Source organism: Pristiophorus japonicus, chromosome 8 (assembly GCF_044704955.1).
Source record: "Pristiophorus japonicus isolate sPriJap1 chromosome 8, sPriJap1.hap1, whole genome shotgun sequence".
NCBI lineage: Eukaryota > Metazoa > Chordata > Chondrichthyes > Pristiophoridae > Pristiophorus > Pristiophorus japonicus.
Genome location: NC_091984.1, coordinates 8,434,181 through 8,457,223, shown reverse-complemented (window position 1 = coordinate 8,457,223; position 23,043 = coordinate 8,434,181). Strand labels below are relative to the sequence as shown.

At 46.1% G+C, this 23,043-nt stretch overlaps 1 protein-coding gene across 1 annotated transcript in view; it reads left to right on the top strand.

The window, feature by feature from the left end:
- LOC139268373 (di-N-acetylchitobiase-like) overlaps nucleotides 1–23,043 on the top strand; it is a 71,509-nt gene that overhangs the window by 26,011 nt on the left and 22,455 nt on the right. The window contains exon 7 of the mRNA XM_070886443.1: nucleotides 20,722–20,883. Coding sequence (XP_070742544.1) covers nucleotides 20,722–20,883 — 162 coding nt within the window. The remainder of the gene's footprint in view (nucleotides 1–20,721; nucleotides 20,884–23,043) is intronic.

The window sequence follows — 23,043 nt, the reverse complement described above, 5'->3', positions numbered from 1 at the left end:
TTGTGTGGGACCTTGTCGAAAGCCTTCTGAAAGTCCAAATACACCACATCAACTGGTTCTCCCTTGTCCACTCTACTGGAAACATCCTCAAAATATTCCAGAAGATTTGTCAAGCATGATTTCCCTTTCACAAATCCATGCTGACTTGGACCTATCATATCACCTCTTTCCAAATGCACTGTTATGACATCCTTAATAATTGATTCCATCATTTTACCCACTACCGATGTCAGGCTGACCGGTCTATAATTCCCTGTTATCTCTCTCCCTCCTTTTTTAAAAAGTAGGGTTACATTGGCTACCCTCCACTCCATAGGAACTGATCCAGAGTCAATGGAATGTTGGAAAATGACTGTCAATGCATCCACTATTTCCAAGGCCACCTCCTTAAGTACTCTGGGATGCAGTCCATGAGGCCCTGGGGATTTATCGGCCTTCAATCCCATCAATTTCCCCAACACAATTTCCCAACTAATAAGGATTTCCCTCAGTACCTCCTCCTTAGTAGACCCTCCGATCCCTTTTATATCCGGAAGGTTGTTTGTGTCCCCCTCAGTGAATACCGAACCAAAGTACTTGTTCAATTGGTCCGCCATTTCTTTGTTCCCCGTCATGACTTCCCCTGATTCTGACTGCAGGGGACCTACGTTTGTCTTTACTAACCTTTTTCTCTTTACATATCTATAGAAACTTTTGCAATCCGTCTTAATGTACCCTGCAAGCTTCTTCTCGTACTCCATTTTCCCTGCCCTAATCAAACCCTTTGTCCTCCTCTGCTGAGTTCTAAATTTCTCCCAGTCCCCGGCTTCGCTGCTATTTCTGGCCAATTTGAATGACACTTCCTTGGCTTTAATACTATCCCTGATTTCCCTTGATAGCCACGGTTGAGCCACCTTCCCTTTTTTATTTTTACGCCAGACAGGAATGTACAATTGTTGTCGTTCATCCATGCGGTCTCTAAATGTCTGCCATTGCCCATCCACAGTCAACCCCTTCAGTTTCATTCGCCAATCTATCCTAGCCAATTCACGCCTCATACTTTCAAAGTTACCCTTCTTTAAGTTCTGGACCATGGTCTCTGAATTAACTGTTTTATTCTCCATCCTAATGCAGAATTCCACCATATTATGGTCACTCTTCCCCAAGGGGTCTCGCAGAACGAGATTGCTAATTAATCCTCTCTCATTACACAACACCCAGTCTAAGATGGCCTCCCCCCGAGTTGGTTCCTCGACATATTGGTCTAAAAACCCATCCCTTATGCACTCCAGGAAATCCTCCTCCACCGTATTGCTTCCAGTTTGGTTAACCCAATCTATGTGCATATTAAAGTCACCCATTATAACTGCTGCACCTTTATTGCACGCATCCCTAATTTCATGTTTGATGCCCTCCCCAACATCACTACTACTGTTTGGAGGTCTGTACACAACTCCCACTAATGTTTTTTGCCCTTTGGTATTCTGCAGCTCTACCCATATAGATTCCACATCATCCAAGCTAATGTCCTTCCGAAATATTGCCTTAATTTCCTCCTTAACCAGCAATGCTACCCCACCTTTTTTTCCTTTTATTCTATCTTTCCTGAATGTTGAATACCCCTGGATGTTGAGTTCCCAGCCCTGATCATCCTGGAGCCACGTCTCCGTAATCCCAATCACATCATATTTGTTAACATCGATTTGCACAGTTAATTCATCCACCTTATTGCAGATACTCCTTGCATTAAGACACAAAGCCTTCAGGCTTGTTTTTTTAACACCCTTTGTCCTTTTAGAATTTTGCTGTACAGTGGCCATTTTTGTTCTTTGCCTTGGGTTTCTCTGCCCTCCACTTTTCCTCATCTCCTTTCTGTCTTTTGCTTTTGCCTCCTTTTTGTTTCCCTCTGTCTCCCTGCATTGGTTCCCATCCCCCTGCCATATTAGTTTAAATCCTTCCCAACAGCACTAGCAAACACTCCCCCTAGGACATTGGTTCCGGTCCTGCCCAGGTGCAGACCGTCCGGTTTGTACTGGTCCCACCTCCCCCAGAACCGGTTCCAATGTCCCAGGAATTTGAATCCCTCCCTGCTGCACCACTGCTCAAGCCACGTATTTATCTGCGCTATCCTGCGATTCCTACTCTGATTATCACGTGGCACTGGTAGCAATCCCGAGATTACTACTTTTGAGGTCCTACTTTTTAATTTAGCTCCTAGTTCCTTAAATTCGTTTCGTAGGACCTCATCCCTTTTTTTACCTATGTCGTTGGTACCAATGTGCACCACGACAACTGGCTGATCTCCCTCCCTTTTTAGAATGTCCTGCACCCGCTCCGAGACATCCTTGACCCTTGCACCAGGGAGGCAACATACCATCCTGGAGTCTCGGTTTCGGCCGCAGAAACGCCTATCTATTCCCTTTACAATTGAATCCCCTATCACTATTGCTCTCCCACTCTTTTTCCTGCCCTCCCTTGCAACACAGCCAGCCACGGTGCCATGAACTTGGCTGCTGCTGCCCTCCCCTGATGAGTCATCCCCCTCAACAGTACCCCTCAGCAGTGTATCTGTTTTGCAGGGGGATGACCACAGGGGACTCCTGCACTACCTTCCTTGCCCTACTCTTCCTGCTGGTCTTCCATTCCCTAGCTGGCTGTGGACCCTTCTCCTGCGGTAAGACCAACTCGCTACACGTGATACTCACGTCATTCTCAGCATCGTGGATGCTCCAGAGTGAATCCACCATCAGCTCCAACTCCGCAACGCGTACCGTCAGAAAATTAGCCAGAAAAAGCAGCAAACCTGAGGACTGGGAGAAATTTAGAATTGAGCAGAGGAGCAAAGGGTTTAATTCAGAGGGGGAAATTAGAGTAAGAGAGGAAGCTTGCTGGGAACATAAAAACTGACTGCAAAAGCTTCTGTAGATATGTGAAGAGAAAAAGATTAGTGAAGACAAACGTAGGTCCCTTGCAGTCAGATTCAGGTGAATTTATAATGGGGAACAAAGAAATGGCAGACCAATTGAACAAATATTTTGTTTCTGTCTTCACTAAGGAAGACACATATAACCTTTCGGATGTACAAGGGGACCGAGGGTCTAGTGAGAAGAGGAACTGAAGGATATCCTTATTAGGCAGGAAATTGTGTTGGGGAAATTGATGGGATTGTAAGCTGATAAATAGCTGGGGCCTGATAGTCTACATCCTAGAGTACTTAAAAGAAGTGGCCCTAGAAATAGTGGATGCATTGGTGATCATTTTGCAACAGTCTATCAACTCTGGATCAGTCCCTATCGACTGGAGGGTAGCTAATGTAACACCGCTTTTTAAAAAAGGAGGGAGAGAGAAAACGGGCAATTATAGCCTGACATCAGTAGTGGTGAAAATGTTGGAATCAATCATTAAGGATGAAATAGCAGCGCATTTGGAAAGCAGTGACAGGATTGGACCAAGTCAGCATGGATTTATGAAAGGGAAATCATGCTTGACAAATCTTCTGGGATTTTTTGAGGATGTAACTGGGAAGGTGGACAAGGGGGAACCAGTGGATGTGGTGTAATTGGACTTTCAAAAGGCTTTTGACAAGGTCCCACACAAGAGATTGGTGTGCAAAATCAAAGCACACGGTATTGGGGGTAATGTACTGACGTGGATAGAGAACTGGTTGGCAGACAGGAAGCAGAGAGTCGGGATAAATGGGTCCTTTTCAGAATGGCAGGCAGTGACTAGTGGGGGTGCCACAGGGATCAGTGCTGGGACCCCAGCTCTTTACAATATATGTTAATGATTTGGATGAAGGAATTGAGTGTAATATCTCCAGGTTTGCAGATGACACTCAACTGGGTGGCGGTGTGAGCTGTGAGGAGGACTCTAAGAGGCTGCTGGGTGACTTGGACAGGTTAGGCGTGTGGGCAAATGCATGGCAGATGCTGTATAAATGAGGATAAATGTGAGGTTATACACTTTGGGGGTAAAAACACGAAGGCCGAACATTAACTGAATGGCGGCAGATTAGGAAAAGGGGAGGTGCAGCGAGACCTGGGTGTCATGGTTCATCATTCATTGAAAGTTGGCATGCAGGTACAGCAGGTGTTGAAGAAGGCAAATGGTATGTTGGCCTTCACACTAGGCAATTTTAGGATAAGGGCAGGGAAGTCTTACTGCAGTTGTACAGGGCCTTGGTGAGGTCTCACCTGGAATATTGTGTTCAGTTTTGGTCTCCTAATCTGAGGAAGGACGTTCTTACTATTGAGGGAGTGCAGCAAAGGTTCACCAGACTGATTCCAGGGATGGCTGGACTGACATGAGGAGAAATTGGATCCACTGAGCCTTCATACACTGGAGTTTAGAAAGATGAGAGGGGATCTCATAGAAACATATAAGAGTCTGACGGGGCTGGACAGGTTCGATGCGGGAAGAATGTACCCGATGTTGGGGAAGTCCAGAACAGTCTAAGGATAAGGGGTAGGCCATTTAGGAATGAGTTGAGGAGAAACTTCTTCACTCAGAAAGTTGTTAACCTGTGGAATTCCCTGCCGCAGAGAGTTGTTGGTGGCAGTTCATTGGATATATTCAAGAGGGAGTTCGATATGGCCCTTACAGCTAAAGGGATCAAGGGGTATGGAGAGAAAGCAGGAAAGGATACTGAAGGAATGATCAGCCGTGATCTTATTGAATGGTGGTGCAGGCTCGAAGGGCTGAATGGCCTACTCCTGCACCTATTTTCTATGTTTCTATGTTTCTCCCAAAGCCGTGAATGCGCAGTACCCAACAGTTGTGACCTGCACTGTGGGCCACGCTTTAATTCACTCCTGAAGGAGAAGGTCGCTGTTTGCATTGGTGGCCAGGTGCAGAGTGGGGACAGCTGCTGAAGAGAGCCAGAGACAGAGGGGAAATGAGAGAGAAGGAGATGGTCATTGGATCCATTGGGGGCAGTGTGTGGTGGCGGAGGGGGCTGTTGGCAGAAGAGAAGGAGAGAGGAGAAGGGAGAGAGAGAGAGGAAGAAAGAGAGAGAGAGGTGGATCAAAGAGAGATACGGTGAAAGTGAGAGAGAGAGTGGAAGAGAGGGGGAGGGGAGAGAGAAAGGTGGTGAGGGAGATGGGGAGAGAGAAGGGGAATGAGAGAGAGGGACAGATGGACGAGAGAGTGGTGAAGGGTAGAGAGAGGGAGAGTGAAGGGGAGAGAGAAGGTGGGAGACAGGGAGAGGGGAGTGAAGAGAGAGAGAGGGGTATACAGAGAGAGGGGGGGGAGGAGAGAAAGAGGTGGGGAAAGAATGGTCTAATGGGAGAGAGAAAGAGAGGGAATGGAGAGGGTTTAAGGGGAGGAGAAAGGACTGGAGCGAAGGGAAAGGAGTTCTGAAACTTGGTGGGGAGAGGAGATCAGGACCTCGATGGGGAGAGGAGGTCAGGAATTCAGGGATGAGAGGAGGTCAGGAATTCGGGGACGGGGAGATTAAATAGCACGGAGAGCACAATGGGGATGGGGGAAAAATGTGACTCAGGTCGAAAGCTGGTGGAGATGGAAGGAATGAAAGCGAGAATGTGATCCAGATGGTAAGGCGGATCACATACATCCAATCCCACCCTTTTTACACCTATACAACGTTCTCCTCTCCTTCCTCTCGACCTGGTTGGTTTCTCGGAATGTTTGCTACTTGTGTAGCAAGTGATATCATTGGACTGGATGAAATCCAGAACCCATGATACTGTTAAACATAAGAACATAAGAAATAGGAGCAAGAGGAGACCATTTGGCCCCTCGAGCCTGCTCCGCCATTTAATAAGATCATGGCTAATCTGATCTTGGGCTCGGCTCCACTTCCCTGTCCGCTCCCATAATCCTTCACTCACTTATTATTCAAAAATATGTCGATCATACCTTATATTCAATGACCTAGCCTCCACAGCTCTCTGGGGCAGAGAATTCCAATCTGCTCAACCTTTCCTCATAAGTCAATCCCTTCTTCTGAGGAATCAACCTAATGAACCTTCTCTGAACTGCCTCCAATGCAAGTGTATCCCTCCTTAAATAAGGAGAGCAAAACTGTGCGCAGTGCTCTAAGTATGGCCTCACCAATACCCTTTAATGTTGTAGCAGGACTTCCCTGCTTTTATACTCTATCCCCTTTGCAATAAAATCCAACATTCCATTTGCCTTCCTGATTACTTGCTGTATCTGCATGCTAACTCTTTATGTTTCATGCACAAGGCCTCCAGGGGCTAGATAGAAACATAGAAAATAGGTGCAGGAGTAGGCCATTCGGCCCTTCGAGCCTGCACCACCATTCAATAAGATCATGGCTGATCATTCACCTCAGTACACATTTTCTGCTTTCCCTCCATATCCCTTGATTCGCCATATCTAACTCCCTCTGGAATATATCCAATGAACTGGCATCAACAACTCTCAGCGGTAGGGAATTCCACAGGTTAACAACTTTCTGAATGAAGAAGTTTCTCCTCATCTCAGTCCTAAATGGCTTACTCCTTAACCTTATACTATGTCCCCCGGTTCTGGACTTCCCAACATCGGGAACATTCTTCCTGCATCTAACCACTCCTGTCTTGTCAGAATGTTATATATTTCTATGAGATCACCTCTCATCCTTCTAAACTCCAGTGAATACAAGCCCAGTCAATCCAGTCTCCCCTCATATGTAAGTCCTGCCATCCCGTGAATCAGTCTGGTGAACCTTCATTGCACTCCCTCAATAGCAAGAACGTCCTTCCTCAGATTAGGAGACCAAAACTGAACACAATGTTCCAGGTGAGGCCTCACCAAGGCCCTGTACAACTGCAATAAGACCTCCCTGCTCCTATACTCAAATCCCCTAGCTATGAAGGCCAACATACCATTTGCCTTCTTCACCACCTGCTGTACCTGCATGCCAACTTTCAATGACTGATGTACCATGACACCCAGGTCTCGTTGCACCTCCCCTTTTCCTAATCTGCCGCCATACAGATAATATTCTGCTTTCGTGTTATTGCCACCTGTTAAGTCCTGACTCTAATGTACTGACTTACACGAGACACACGCTGAAGTCAAGATCACTCAGGACCTGCACCTTTAATTCCAGCTCTCCAGTGCTGCACTTGCCTGAGACCTCCCTTTATATACCTCAGTGGGACAGGTATGGAGTGTCTCCTGCAAGTGCACCCCTGGTGGTAAGGTATGCTTATTGTTGCAGGTCATATCCAGTTACAGTCATGTATAGCATGGTAAGATACAGTTATATACAGTAATGTGAGATGCATGACATCACCCTCCCCCAAGGTCTTATTGCCTTTATAGATTCAGTCTCTCAGGTGGTCTGCGCTCTCGCGTGGAGCGTCTTAGTTGTGGTTCAGTTGTTTGCCTTGGTGTCTGTCCACCAGGTGTGGTGTGAGTTCCACATTGTAGTCTGCCTCTGGTTCTTCAGTGTTATCAGTGAATCTACTTTTTACTTGGTCAATATGCCTCCGGCAGGTTTGGCCATTGTCCATTTGTACAACCAGTAGTCTGTTTCCCTCTTTGTCTGTTACTCAGGCAAGCCATTTGGGACCCCGGCCATAGTTTAGCACCAACACTTTGTCCCCTATCTCATTCCACCTCTCCCTCGAATTTCGGTCATGGTACTCAATAAGCTTTTGACGCTTAGCCTCAACAACTTCATGCATGTCTGGGAGGATTAACGAGAGCCTGGTCTTTAAGGTTCGTTTCATCAATAACCTGTCCAGCCCCATCAGAATCTTATATGTGTCTATGAGATCCCCTCTCATCCTTCTAAACTCCAGTGTATAAAGGCCCAGTTGATCCAGTCTCTCCTCATATGTCAGTCCAGCCATCCCTGGTGAACCTTCGCTGCACTCCCTCAATAGCAAGAACATCCTTCCTCAGATTCGGAAACCAAAACTGAACACAATATTCCAGGTGAGGCCTCACCAAGGCCCTGTACAACTGCAGTAAGACTTCCCTGCTTCGATACTCAAACCCCCTAGCTATGAAGGCCAACATACCATTTGCCTTCTTCACCGCCTGCTGTACCTGCATGCCCACTTTCAATGACTGATGAACCATGACACCCAGGTCTCGCAGTACCTCCCCTTTTCCGAATCTGCCACCATTCAGATAATATTCTGTCTTCATGTTTTTACCCTCAAAGTGGATAACCTCACATTTATCCACATTATACTGCATCTGCCATGCATTTGCCCACTCGCCTAACCTGTCCAAGTCACCCAGCAGCCTCTTAGAGTCCTCCTCACAGCTCACACCGCCACCCAGTTGAGTGTCATCTGCAAATTTGGAGATATTACACTCAATTCCTTCATCCAAATCATTAATATATATTGTAAAGAGCTGGGGTCCCAGCACTGATCCCTGTGGCACTCCACTAGTCACTGCCTGCCTTTCTGAAAAGGACCCGTTTATCCCAACTCTCTGCTTCCTGTCTGCCAACCAGTTCTCTATCCATGTCAGTACACTACCACCGATAGCATGTTCTTTGATTTTGCACACCAATCTCTTGTGTGGGACCTTGTCAAAAGCCTTTTGAAAATCCAAATACACCACATCCACTGGTTCTCCCTTGTCCACTCTGCTAGTTACATCCTCAAAAATTTCCAGAAGATTTGTCAAGCATGATTTCGCTTTCATAAATCCATGCTGACTTGAACCAATCCTATCACTGCTTTCCAAATGCGCTGCTATTTCATCCTTAATGATTGATTCCAACATTTTCCTCACTACTGATGTCAGGCTAACTGTTCTATAATTAACCGTTTTCTCTCTCCCTCCTTTTTTAAAAAGTAGTGTTACATTAGCTACCCTCCAGTCCATAGGGACTGATCCAGAGTCGATAGACTGTTGCAAAATGATCACCAATGCATCCACTATTTCTAGGGCCACTTCTTTAAGTACTCTGGATGTAGATCTGGCCCTGGGGATTGATCAGCCTTCAATCCCATCAATCATCCTAACACAATTTCCTGCCTAATAAGGATATCCTTCAGTTCCTCCTTCTCACTAGACTCTCGGTTCCCTAATACATCCGGAAGGTTATTTGTGTCTTCCTTCATGAAGACAGAATCAAAGTATTTGTTCAATTGGGCATTATTTCCGACGTGGGTGGTAAAAATGGGTTTTCAGATCCCCAGCTTCTCACTAATTCTCAAAGCACCTCGTCTCCATTTTTGAAATTGGGCGTTACTGCGAGTGATATGAAATGGGCAGTAGCGTTAAATCTCTCTGACCGTGTGCCGTAAAGTGTTGCTGTCCTTAGCAACGGCAACGGCTTGGCACCGCTCGATTCCCATGATTCAAGAGGTCAAGGGTCGTCTTGACATGCACAGAAGAGGAGACACAGAGAGAGGGAGCTGAGAGGGACTGAAATTGTGTGTGGCTGTGTGATGTGTGCTTGTTTGGCTGTTGTGCGAGGTACGAGGGAGATTCACCAGCAGTAAAAAGTTTACTAAGCACCAAGAACATAGTTGGCACTGAGTTTTTGTCCAACAAAAATTGGACAGGTTAGATGCAGGAAGAATGTTCCCGATGTTGGGGAAGTCCAGAACCAGGGAACATAGTCTTAGGATAAGGGGTAAGGACTGAGATGAGGAGGAACTTCTTCACTCAGAGAGTTGTTAACCTGTGGAATTCCCTACCGCAGAGAGTTGTTGATGCCAGTTCGTTAGATATATTCAAGAGGGAGTTAGATATGGCCCTTGCGGCTAAAGGGATCAAGGGGTATGGAGAGAAAGCAGGAATGGGGTACTGAAGGAATGATCAACCATGATCTTATTGAATGGTGGTGCAGGCTCGAAGCACCGGATGGCCTGCTCCTGCACCTATTTTCTATGTTTCTATGTTTCTATATAACATGGAAAGGATGGAGGAGGCCCTGGAGCTGGTAGCCAGGAACACTGGTGGCAGAGGACTCTCAATGGTCCCAGATCGCGGCACTGCACCCCAAGGTGCCGCATCCCTATTGCCAAAGACACATAAGAGCCAGGAGCAACCTCTTGCTTCTGGCTCGGAGCACGTTCCCGCCTCGGGACTGTCCTCTCTCGTATATATCTGAGCAACGGTTCGGCCGTCATTCCCCCCCCTCCCGCAATGAAGCATCACCTGAGGTGCTCCTCGGCCAGGTGGCTTGGAGTCTGGAGGGGAAGGGGAAGGGGTAGAGGTGGGGACGAGAAGTGGGGTGGTGGGGTGAAGGAGTGTTTTTTACAGAAATACTTATAATTTCAGACAATGTTCGATTTAAATGTTTTTGATTTAATAAGACCTTGTTTCGCATTGTCTCAGATAGCTGCACCATTATACACTGGTGATTCCTGAACATGAAAGGGCATAATTACTCTTAACTTCAATCAACTTAAACTTTAACTATCATAAAGATGATGCCCACCTTTGATATATGACTTACACACACAGCAGTGTGTCAGCTTTGTAAATACCACCAATGTTCTTTCAGGAAAAGCGCTCATTGATGAGCTCCTGATATAACAGTCTTGCAGCTATCCACCACAGGCCCTTTCATGAGGTTGGCAGGGGGGCGGGGGTATGGCTTCAGCATCAGCCTGATTGTCTGGGCCGATGTCAGCATCCACCTCCTCGTCCTTCTCTTCCTCTCTCTGGTGAGCTGGACTGTCAGACTCTTCAGGCAATTCTTTTCCCCTCCTGATAGTCAAGTTGTGCAGCATGGAGCACACCACCATGAATTAAGTTACTTGCTCAGGGGGGTATTGGAGCTCGCCTCTTGAGTGGTTCGGGCATCTGAAGTGCTGCTTAAGCACTCCAATGGTTTTCTCCATGATATTCAGAGTGGCTCTGCGGCTCTCGTTGTATTGCCTCTCAGGTTCGGTGTGGGTGTCACGCAGGGGGGTCATCAGGTGGCAAGGCCATATCCTTTGTCACCAAGCATCCAGCATTGACCTTGTGGCTGATTGTTAAACAAGTCAGTTACAGTGCTCTCACACAGGATGTGAGCATCATGGATGCTGCCCAGAAATTTTGCATTCATTGCCATTATAATTTGCTGGCGGTTGACAAACGAGTTGCACATTCAGGGAGTGGAATCTCTTGCGGTTCCTGAAAACCTCTGCATCCTGAAAAGGTGCCTACATCGCGATGTGCGTACAGTCTATTGTTCCCTGAACCTTGGGGAAGTTAGCAATTTGGGAGAATCCTAAAGCCCTCTCAGTCTGAGCCTCCCTGGTCATAGGGAAGCTGATCAGGTCCATCCTGCGTGTGCACAGGGCTTCAGTGACCTGTCTAATGCATCAATGTGTGGCATGCTGAGACAGATCGCAAATGTCACCAGCTGAGGCCTGAAAAGAACCCGATGTGTAGAACGACAGTGCCGCGGTGACTTTGACCTCGACGGACAGTGCAGTACTGATGGTGCTGGCATGCTGCAGATCTCCGCTTATGAGCTGGCATACCTCAGTGATAACCTCTTTGTGGAAGCGCAGTCTCTGAAGGCAGGTAGTGTCGGGCAAGTCGAGGTAAGACTGCTTCTCCCTGTACTTGCGGGGGGTGTAACATCTGGTCCTCATCAGTCTGGCACATCTTACATTGGGCACATAGTGATGTGGAGCGTACCTTGGGCCATCTCGAGTCTGCAGCCATCATCGTAGGCAGTCCCTCGGAATCGAGGAAGACTTGCTTCCACTCCCAAAGTGAGTTCTCTGATAGCTGAACAGTCCAATACGAGAGGCACAGATCCTGTTACAGGTGGGACAGACACTCGTCAGGGGAAGGGGTTGGTAGGGCTGGTTTGCTGCATGCTCCTTCCGCTGCCTGTGCCTGGCCTCTTCATGCTCCTTGCGTCGAGACTCAAAGAGCTCAATGCCCTCCCGGATGGACTTTCTCTGCCTCAGGCAGTCTGCATCCAGGGTCTCCCAAGTGTCAGTGGTGATGTCGCACTTTACCAGGGAGGCATTGAGGGTGTCCTTATAACGTTTCTGCTCTCCTCCTTTGGCTCGTTTACCACGAAGGAGCTCTGTATAAAGCGTTTACTTAGGGAGTCTCGTATCTGGCATGCGTACTATGTGGCCTGCCAGCGAAGCTGATCGAGTGTGGTCAGTGTTTCAATGCTGGGGATATTAGCCTGGTCGAGGACACTGATGTTGGTGCGCCTGTCCTCCCAGGAGATTTGCAGGATCTTGTGGAGACATCGTTGGTGATATATCTCCAGCGACTTGAGGTGCCTTCTGTAAATCGTCCATGCCTCAGATCCATACAGGAGGGCGGGTATTACGACAGCCCTGTAGACCATGAGTTTGGTGGTAGATTGGAGAGTCTGGTCTTTAAAAACTCTTTTCCGCAGGCGGTCGAAGGCTGCACTGGCGCACTGGAGGCGATGCTGAATCTCCGCATCAATGTCTGCCTTTGTTGGTAAGAGGCTCCCGAGATATGGTAAATGGTGATTGATGATTGGAGGGCAGTGCTGTGTGGCGATGACAGGCTGGTGAAGGACATTTGTCTTACGGATGTTAAGCGTAAGGCCCATGCTTTCATATGCCTCAGTGAATACATTGACTATATCCTGCAGTTCAGCCTCTGAATTTGCACAGACACAGGCATTGTCCACATACTGCAGCTCAATGACAGAGGTTGGGGTGATCTTGGACCTGGCCTGGAGGCAGCGTAGGTTAAACAGCTTCCCACTGGTTCTGTAGTTTAGTTCCACTCCAGCGGGGAGCTTGTTGATTGTGAGGTGGAGCATGGCGGCGAGGAAGATTGAGAAGAGGGTGGAGCAATAACACAGCCCTGTTTCACCCCGGTCCGGTCGTGGATTGGGTCTGTAATGGATCCGTTGGTGAGGATCACGGCCTGCATGTCATCCTGAAGCAGGCGAAGGATGTTGACAAACTCTTGGGGGCATCTGAAACGGAGGAGGACGCTCCATAGACCCTTATGGTTGACAGTGTCAAAGGCCTTTGTAAGATCGATAAAGGCCATGTATAAAGGCTGGCGCTGCTCCCTGCATTTTGCCTGGAACTGGCGCACTGCAAAGATCATGTCAGTTATGCCCCGAAGAGGACGAAATCCGCATTGTGATTCCGGGAGGAGCTCCTCGGCCACTGAGAGAAGACAACTGAGGAGAACTCGAGCGGCAACTTTCCCAGTGGCTGAAAGCAGGGAGATTCTTCTGTAGTTGCCGTAGTCGGACTTGTCTCCCCTTTTTAAAGATGACCACAATCACTACATCTCTGAGAACTCCCGGCATGCTCTCCTCCCTCCAGATGAGAGAGATGAGTTCATGTATCCGCGCCAACAGCGCCTCTCTGCTGTATTTTAGCGCCTCAGCAGGGATTCCATCCGCACCCGTAGCCTTGTTATTCTTAAGCTGTTTTATGGCTTTGCCAACCTCGTGCAATGTTGGAGTTTCACTGAGCTGGTGGCGGGTGGCATGCTGCGGGATGGAATCGAGAACACTCGAGTCAAAGGCAGAGTCTTGATTGAGGAAATCTTGAAAGTGCTCCTTCCATCGGGCCCTGACAGCCTCAGTGTCCTTGATGAGTGTTTCCCCGTTCTTGGCCAGGAGTGTGGTGGGGCCTTGGGAGTTTGGACCGTAGGTGGCCTTGACTGCAGTGAAGAATCCTCGCATATCGTGGTTGTCGACCAGTTGTTGTATCTCCTGTGCTTTCTCCATCCAACATCTGTTCTTTAGGTCCCGAGGTTTTGTTGGACCTGAGCCTTGAGCCGTCTGTAATGTTTTGCAACTCCCGAGTTGGCTGTTGCTTGAGGCTCAGAAATGCTTTGCACTTGCGATCTATTAGTTCTTCGATCTCCTGATCATTTTCATCAAACCAGTCCTGATGTTTTCAGGTTGAGTGACCAAGTGTCTCTTCACAGGCACTGGTTATAGAGGCCTGGAGGGCAGACCAAGTGTGATGGGGATTCAGCATCTCAGGGTCATCAAGGCATGCCAGATTAGCTGTGAGGCGCTGGCTATATCGGGCTCTCTTAGCTGGGTCTCTAAGTGACGCAGCATTAACTTTTTTGCAGAACTGCTTCTGCTGTCCCCTCTGCTTTGGAGCAATGTTAATGTTGATGATGGGTTGGATTAGACGGTGATCTGTCCAGCAGTCGGCAGCTCCTGTCATGGCGCGGGTGATGAGTACATCCTTGCGATCCCTGGCTCGGACGATGACATAGTCGAGCAGATGCCAGTGTTTGCAGCGAGGGTGGAGCCACGATGCCTTGTATTTGTCCCTCTGGCGGAACAGGGTGTTGGTAATGAGGAGTTCATGTTCAAGACATTTTGTCAGGAGTAGGGTACCGCTGGAATTCCCTTTCCCTACCCCCTCTCTGCCAATCACACCTCCCCAGAGGACTGTGTCTTTGCCAACCCTGGCATTAAAATCACCCAGGAGGATCAATTTGTCGCCTGTGGGGACACAGGACAAGGATGTCTCGAGGTTGGAATAAAAATCCTCTTTAGCCGAATCCATTACATCGAGTGTGGGGGCGTATGCACTGATGACTGCGGAACATTGGTTCCGAGATAGGGTGATACGGAGTCTGCAGCATGTAATTGGTCATCAAGAGAGGGTGAGAAAGGACAGGCCCCATTGCAATAGCTTTCTGTTTTCTACCGATTAGTCACAAAGAATGAATGTCCCGACGAAGACACCTATTAAATTCCAATCGTTCACAATATGATAAAGATGTTTGTACAGATGTTCACAACCCCTCCAAAGATCTCCAGAGCACATCCGAACTCTCCCAAGCTGGAAGCAGAGCAGCCTTTTAAATGATGTGACATGTGATGTAGAACATGGCGTCCATAACGCTGGGATTATTTCCGGTTAGTTCCACTTTTTCTGGGCGTTTTTTTGTGTGAGCGATATTGTGACCGATATGTGTGCGAGGTGGAGAAAGTGACACTGGCAGATCTCCTGGGCGTTAGTTTCGGAAAATGTGATCTTTCGGACAAAAAAAAGTGGGCGGTCGGTATTATTTAATCTTGAGCGGAAACTAACGCTGGGAAATATTGTGGGTGTTGATTTCGCCCATTCTGATGATTCCGCCCCAAAAAGATGGGTGGGCGGTATTATTTTTTCCCGTCGTTTTGCACATGGGGAAAGTAACGCTTGGCGATAAGTGTCCAAAAGATGCCTGTCAGTTTCAATTTTGTGGCTAAATGGACGAGATCTGGGCGTTATACGTCATTTCAGCGATAAATGGACATTAAGTGAGCGTTAAGCATGCAAAAAATGTGGAAAATCTAGCCCCAGGACCCTCTGTACTACAGCATTTTGTAATTTGCCTCTATTTAAATAATAATTTGCTTTTTTATTTTTCCTGCCAAAGTGGATAACCTCACACTTTCCCACATTATACTCCATCTGCCAAATGATTGCCCACTCACTTAGCCTGTCTGCATCCCTTTGTAGATTGTTCATGTCCTCCTCACAACTTACTTTCCCATCCATCTTTATATCATCAGCAAATTTGGCTACATTGCATGCGATCCCGTCATCCAAATCATTAATATAGATTGTAAATTTTTGAAGGCCCCAGCACCGATCCCTGTGGCACCCCACTAGTTATTGTTTGCCAACCGGGAAATGACCCATTCATCCCCACTCTCTGTTTTCTGCTATTTCTCTAATCCGCTATCCATGCTGATATATTACCCCCAACCCCGTGAGATTTTATCTTGTTCAATAGCCTTTTATGTGGCACTTTATCAAATGCCCTCTGGAAATCCAAATACACCACATCCACTGGTTCCCCCTTATCCAACCTGCTGTTTACATCCTCAAAGAACTCCAGCAAATTTGTCAAACATGATTTCCCTTGCATAAAACCATTCTGACTCTGCTTGTCTGAATGATGCTTTTCCAAATGTCCTGCTACTGCTTCCTTAATAATGGACTCCAGCATTTTCCCAACGAAAGATGTTAGGCTAACTGCTCTATTGTTTTCTGCTTTCTGTCTGCCTCCTTTTTTAAATTGGGGCGTTACATTTGTGGTTTTCAAATCTGCTGGAACCTCTCACAAATCCAGTGACGTTTGCTCGATTACCACCAATGCATCCACTATCTCTGCAGCCACTTCTTTTAAAACCCTAGGATACCAGCCATCAGGATTTGTGCACCTTTAATCCTATTATTTTACCGAGTACTTTTTCTTTAGTGATAGTGATTGTTTTAAGTTCCTCCCTCCATATAGCCTCTGGATTATCCATTATTGAGATGTATTTACTGTCTTCTACCGTGAAGTCTGACACAAAATATTTGTTCAAAGTCTCTGCTATTTTCATGTTACCCATTATTAATTCCCCAGTCTCATCCTCTAAGTGACCAACATTTACTATAGCTACTCTCTTCCTTCTTATATACTTGTAGAAGCTCATACTTTCTGTTTTTATATTTCTTGCTAATTTACTCTCATAATCTATCTTCCCTCTCTTTATTACTTTTTAAGTTGTTCTTTGCTGGTTTTATAAAATTCCCATTCCTCTGGCCTCCCATTAATCTTGGCAACTTTGTACGCCATTGTTTTCAATTTGATACCATCCTTTACTTCCTTAATAAATCACGGATGGTTCTCCCTTCTGGTAAAGTCTTTCCTTCTCACCAGAATATATTTTTGTTGAGAGTTATGAAGTAGCTCCTTAAATATCTGCCATTGCTTATAAATGTCTTACATGTTAATCTATTTTCCCAGTCCACTTTAGCCAACTCTACTTTCATACTTTTGTAATCGCCTTTAATTAGAATCAGTACACTGGTTTGAGATCCAACTTTCTGACCCTACAACTGAATTTGAAATTCAACCATGCAATGATTACTCTTTCCTAGAAGATCCTTTACGATGAAATCATTTATTAATCCTGTTCATTACACAGCACCAGATCTAAGATAGCCTGTTCCCTGGTTGGTTCCGCAAGGATACACTCTATGAACTCTTCCTCAATTTGATTTGTCCAATCAATATGAAGATTAAAATTACCCATGATTATTGCTGTACTTTTCTTACATGCCTCCATTATTTCTTGAGTTATACTCCATCCAACAGTGTAACTACTGTTCGGGGATCTATAGACTACCTGCACCAGTGACTTCATCCCCTTATTATTTCTTATCTCCATCCACCCTACATCTTGATCTTCTGAGCCAATATAATTTCTCACTACTGCACTGATCTCATCCTGTATTAATAGAGCTACCCCACCTCCTTTTCCTTTCTGTCTAGCCCTCCGAATTGTCAAATATTCATGAATATTCAGTTCCCAGCCTTGGTCACCTTGTAACCTTGTCTCTGTAATGGCTATCAAATCATACCCATTTACATTTATTTGCGCCGTTAACTCTTCTATCTTTTTACAAATGCTGTGTTCATTAAGATAAAAATATTTTTGTTTTATCTTTTTGGCTCTGAGGAAACATTGGGTCTGTTTTCTTTGGAACAGAGGAGGCTAAGCGGAGACCTTATTGAGGTGTATAAAATTATGAGGGGTCTGGATAGAATGGATAGGAAGGACCTGTTTCTCTTGGCCAAGTGGTCAACAACCAAGTGGCATAGATTATGTGGGCCATCCCGATCTGTGTGAGAACACCACCGCAGGTCGGGGCTATAAATAGAGTTGTAGCACCGGGCCCTGGAACATTGTGGGCGAAGGTGCGGTGAATGAGAATATGGAGCCCATAAGAGCCGAGGGCCCAGTGGCAGCATGGGCCTGCCCACACTGCGATATGTGTGCGTACTAGGTATATGCTTCAACCCTTGCCATTGGATGAAGGCCTAGCTTTGTTGAGCCTGTGTGGTGACTGATGTGCAACAGTCACCACACATTAAAAAAATCCACACACAGGCCTCTTCCACCCCCTCAATTGGAGTTCAGGACTGGAACATTGGCTCCTTCATTTGAAACATCTGTGAACTCTAGTGGAAACAAGTCATTCTCGCGTGAGGGACCGCCTATGATGATGATGGATTTAAAGTAATTTGGGGGAGGTTTTGGGAAGATATGAAGGGAAAGTTCCTCACCCAGAGGATAGTGGTGGTCTGGAACTCACTACCTGAAAGTGTGTTAGAGGCAGGAACCCTCACCACATTTAAAAGGTACTTAGATTTGCACTTAAAGTGCCGTAACCTACAGGGCTACGAACCAAGAGCTGCAAAGTGGGATTAGGCTGGTAGCTCTTGGTTGTCCTGCACGGACTCAATGGGCCAAAATAGAAACATAAACATAGAAACATAGAAAATAGGTGCAGGAGTAGGCCATTCGGCCCTTCGAGCCTGCACCACCATTCAGTAAGATCATGGCTGATCATTCACCTCAGTATCCCTTTCCTGCTTTCTCTCCATATCCCTTGATCCCTTTAGCCACCAGGGCCGTATCTAATTTCTCCTTGAACATATGTAATGAACTGGCATCAACAAATCTGTGCAGTAGAAAATTCCACAGGTTAACAACTCTCTGAGTAAAGAAGTTTCTCTTCATCTCGTTCCTAAATGGCTTACCCTTTATCCTTAGACTGTGACCCCTGGTTCTGGACTTCCCCAACATCAGGAACATTCTTCCTGCATCTAACCTGTCCAATCCCTTCAGAATTTTATATGTTTCGATGAGATCCCCTCTCATCCTTCTAAACTCCAGTGAATACAGGCCCAGTCGATCCAATCTCTCCTCATGTCAGTCCTGCCATCCCGGGAATCAGTCTGGTGAATCTTCACTGCACTCCCTCAATAGCAAGAACATCCTTCCTCAGATTAGGAGACCAAAACTGAACACAATATTCCAGGTGAGGCCTCACCAAGGCCCTGCACGACTGCATTAAGACCTCCCTGCTCCTATACTGAAATCCCCTAGCTATGAAGGCCAACATACCATTTGCCTCCTTCACCGCCTGCTGTACCTGCATGCCAACTTTCAATGACTGATGTACCATGATACCCAGGTCTCGTTGCACCTCCCCTTTTCCTAATCTGCCACCATGCAGGTAATATTCTGCCTTTGTGTTTTTGCCACCAAAGTTGATATCCTCACATTTATCCACATTATACTGCATCTGCCATGCATTTGTCCACTCACCTAACCTGTCCAAATCATCCTGCAGCCTCTTAGAGTCCTCCTCACAGCTCACACTGCCACCCAGCTTAGTGTCATCTGCAAACTTGGAGATATTACACTAAATTCCTTCATCAAAATTTTTGATGTATATTGTAAATAGCTGGGGTCCCAGCACTGAGCCCTGCGGCACCCCACTAGTCACTGCCTGCCATTCTGAGAAGGACCCGTTTATCACTACTCTTTGTTTCCTATCTGCCAACCAGTTCTCTATCCACGTCAATACCTTAACTCCAATGTGCTTTAATTTTTGCAAACTAATCTCTTTGTGTGGGACTCTGTCAAAAGCCTTTTTAAAGTCCAAATACACCACATCCACTGGTTCTCCCTTGTCCACTCTACTAGTCAAATCCTCAAAACATTCGAGAAGATTTGTCAAGCATGATATCTCTTTCATAAATCCACGCTGACTTGGACCGATCTTGTCACTGCTTTCCAAATGCGCTGCTATTTCATCTTTAATAACTGATTCCAACATTTTCCCCTTCCTTCCATGGTGTATATTTCTATGTTACTATGATTCTATGATTTATCATTTTGCCCTGCTTTGACCACACTTTCTGATACACTCTTATTTTTATACATTCTGTCTCTTCCTGTCAAACTTTGGTTATCATTTCCCCCACCGCTACCCTGCTCTATTGCCTTCACCTTGCTCTATGACTTTTTAAATTTCTGCTCACCTGAACTCTCCCCTCTCTACAGCCCTAGTTATTCAATTCACCAGGACACTAGCCCCAGCATGGTTCAAGTGAAACCTGTCCCAATGGGACAGTTCCCTCTTACCCCTGTACTCGTGCCCGTGCCCCATGAATTGAAACCCATTTCTTCCACACCAGTCTTTGAGCCATGCTGGGTTACTATTCACTTCATAGCCAATAAACCTGTTAACAATCTGTGACCCACACACAATGCCCCATCGATGGGTGGTGGGGGATGGTAAGGAACTAGTTGGGGAGAGAAGGTCAGGAACCAAAAGGGGGAAGAAAATTGGGAAGGTGGAGAAAGTTAGGAAGCGGGGGAAAATGGGGTGTAGGGGAAGAAGGTAAAGAGCCCAGAGGGGTAAAGAAGGTCAGGAACTTGGGCATTGGGTGGTCAGGACCTTGGGCGGGGGGAGGTCAGATACTTGGGCATTGGGTGGTCAGGACCTGAGGCGGGGGGAGGTCAGATACTTGGGCGGGGGCAGTTCAGATACTTGGGCAGGGTGAAAGAAGGTCAGGATCTCGGGGGTGGGAAGGGGGGAGGGTGAAAGGCAGGAAATTGAGTGGGGAGAGGATGACAGAAACGTGAAGGGGAAGGTCAGGAACTTGGGTGGTGGGGGAGGTAAGGAACTTGTTGATTGGCAAAAAATCAGAAACTCAGGGGGTGAACTGAATGTTAGAAACATGCTTGGGGGGTAGGAGTACATCTTAAACCACAAGGGTGAGCCCAATCTCTTCGATGTGAGCTCTGTTCCGACTGGCGCCTGGCAGTCAGAATCGCTCAAATTACAATTTGTAAAGTACTTGATTACTTAGGCAGGCAGGATCTAATTATGCATTCCAGATAAACCACTGGGTGTGTCTTGTCTTTTACATTTGGAGATCGTTCATGCTGTTCCTGTGTTTTTGAAGTTACCAAATTAAATATATTCACAAGTATTATTTTCTCATCCTTTTTGTACTTTCCAGCCTGGTAGATGTGAATTGGAAAGGAACAATTTGGAAGATGCCCCTTGCAGTTATGCAGTGGCAAACTGGGTCCCATACAAAGATATCATGAAGCTCTTGCCTAAATCATTTACCGGCAAATATTGGGATGAAGTTTCGAGGGTTCCATATTTTAACTACATGGTAAGATTATCAATCAAAGCATAATGGAGATTGGTGCATTTAAGATTCTTTGTACAATGTGAACATTACAGCCTTTCATGATTCAATATTCTCTGTGTGCAGGATTTGGCAATTGAGACTCATATTTGGGGAAGGAAATGTGTTACCCTTACCCGGTCTGACCTCTATGTAACCTCGGTCACACACCAATGTGACTGATCATTAACTGCCCTCTGAAATACCTCGCAAGACACACAGTCGCTTTGGGCAACTCGAGATGGGCAGCAACACACACATTCCAACAATTATTTTTTAGAGAGTTGAAACTGAAGCAAAATGATATCAGGTTTGAAAGTTTGTTCCATATTGTTGACCCCGATATTAATCTGAAGGCAGGTTGTGTGCTCCGGTGTGGAATTCCATGGGGGAAACACGGAAATCAACTGAGCGGGCTGAATTTGCAATCTCAACTGAATTGTAGCAATTAATTTTGACTTCAAGGTTTTGTGTCTCCGAGCTGCACAGTGGGCGTGATGCACACCCACATGACATAATCTCAGCTGTATTTAAAGGGACGGTGTCTATGTGTAAATTGGAGATGTTCAGTATGGATGGTGGACATAGAGCAAGGGCAGCACCCAGATTCAATGATGCCTCACTGAAATTACTGCTGGGTGCAGTCAGGAGGTGGAGGAGAGACATATTTTCCCCCAGCCATTGGAGAAAGAAACCTGCTGCTCTCATTAAGGAGGTGCAGTTGGAGTTAGTTAAGGAGGTGAGCAGCAGGAGCATTGTGCAATGGGAACAGTTTCTCTTGATCTACTCTGTTCAGACCCCTCATGATTTTGAACACCTCTATCAAATCTCCTCTCAATCATCTCTGCTCAAAGGAGAACAACCCCAAATTCTCCTGTCTCTCCACGTAACTGAACTCCCTGATCCCTGGAATCATTCTTGTAAGTCTGTTCTGCACCCTCTCTAATACCTTCACATCATTCCTAAAGTGCCGTGCCTAGAATTGGACACAATACTCCAGTTGAGGCTGAACTAGTGTTTTATACAGGTTCATCATAATAACCATGATTTTGTACTCGATACCTCTTAGCAGGAAGCCAGGATCCTCTAAACTTTTTTTATCTGCTTTCTCAACCTGCCCTGCCACCTTCAACGATATATGCACATATACCCCTAGGTCGCTCCGTTCATGCACCCCCTTTAGGTATGTACCCTTTAGTTTATATTTGCTCTCCTCAGTCTTTTAACAAAAATGTATCACTTACACTTTTCTGCTTTAAATTTCATCTGCCATGTGTGCGCCCATTCCACCAGCTTGTCTATATCCTCTATCCTATCATTGTTCACTATACTTTCAAGTTTTGTTTAATCTGAAAATTTTGAAATTGTGCCCTGTACACCCACATCCAAGGCATTAATGTATATCAAGAAAAGCAGTGGTACGAGAACTGACCCCTGGGGAACACCACTGTATACATTCCTCCAGTCCGAAAAACAACCGTTCACAACTATTCACTGTTTCCTGTCATACAGCCAATTTCGTATCCACTCTGCCAGTGTCCCTTTTATTCTGTGGGCTTCGACTTTGCTGACAAGCCTATTATGTGGCACTATGTCGAATGCCTTTTGGAAATCCATGTACACCACGTCATCCACATTGCACTCATCTACGATCTCTGTTACTTCATCAAAAATCTCGATCAAGTTGGTTAAACATGATTTGCCTTTAACAAATCCATGCTTGCTTTCCTTAATTAATCCATACTTGTCCAAGTGACTGTTAATTTTGTCCCTGATTACTGTTTCTAAAAGCTTCCACACTACTGAGGTTAAACTGACCGGCCTATAGTTGCAGGGTTTAACCCTTACACCCTTTATTGAACAAGGATGTAACATTTGCAATTCTCCAGTCCTCTTGTTAAGTATGGAAGAACTCCACAAGACTGAGTACTGTGAGCTAAAAGTGATGTGACCTTAGTCTCTTTAATACAACTCCAGAGTGCCTAAGCAGCATGGCAGACAACCTTTTATACTCCCTTGTGCGAGGTGTGCAGGTGACCCTTGGGCCTCCAACAGTTGCACCCTCTGGTGGCAAGTCTTGCACAGTTACAATGTTTACATACATACCATCACTCCCCCCCAATGTCTTTGATATAAATTATTTAC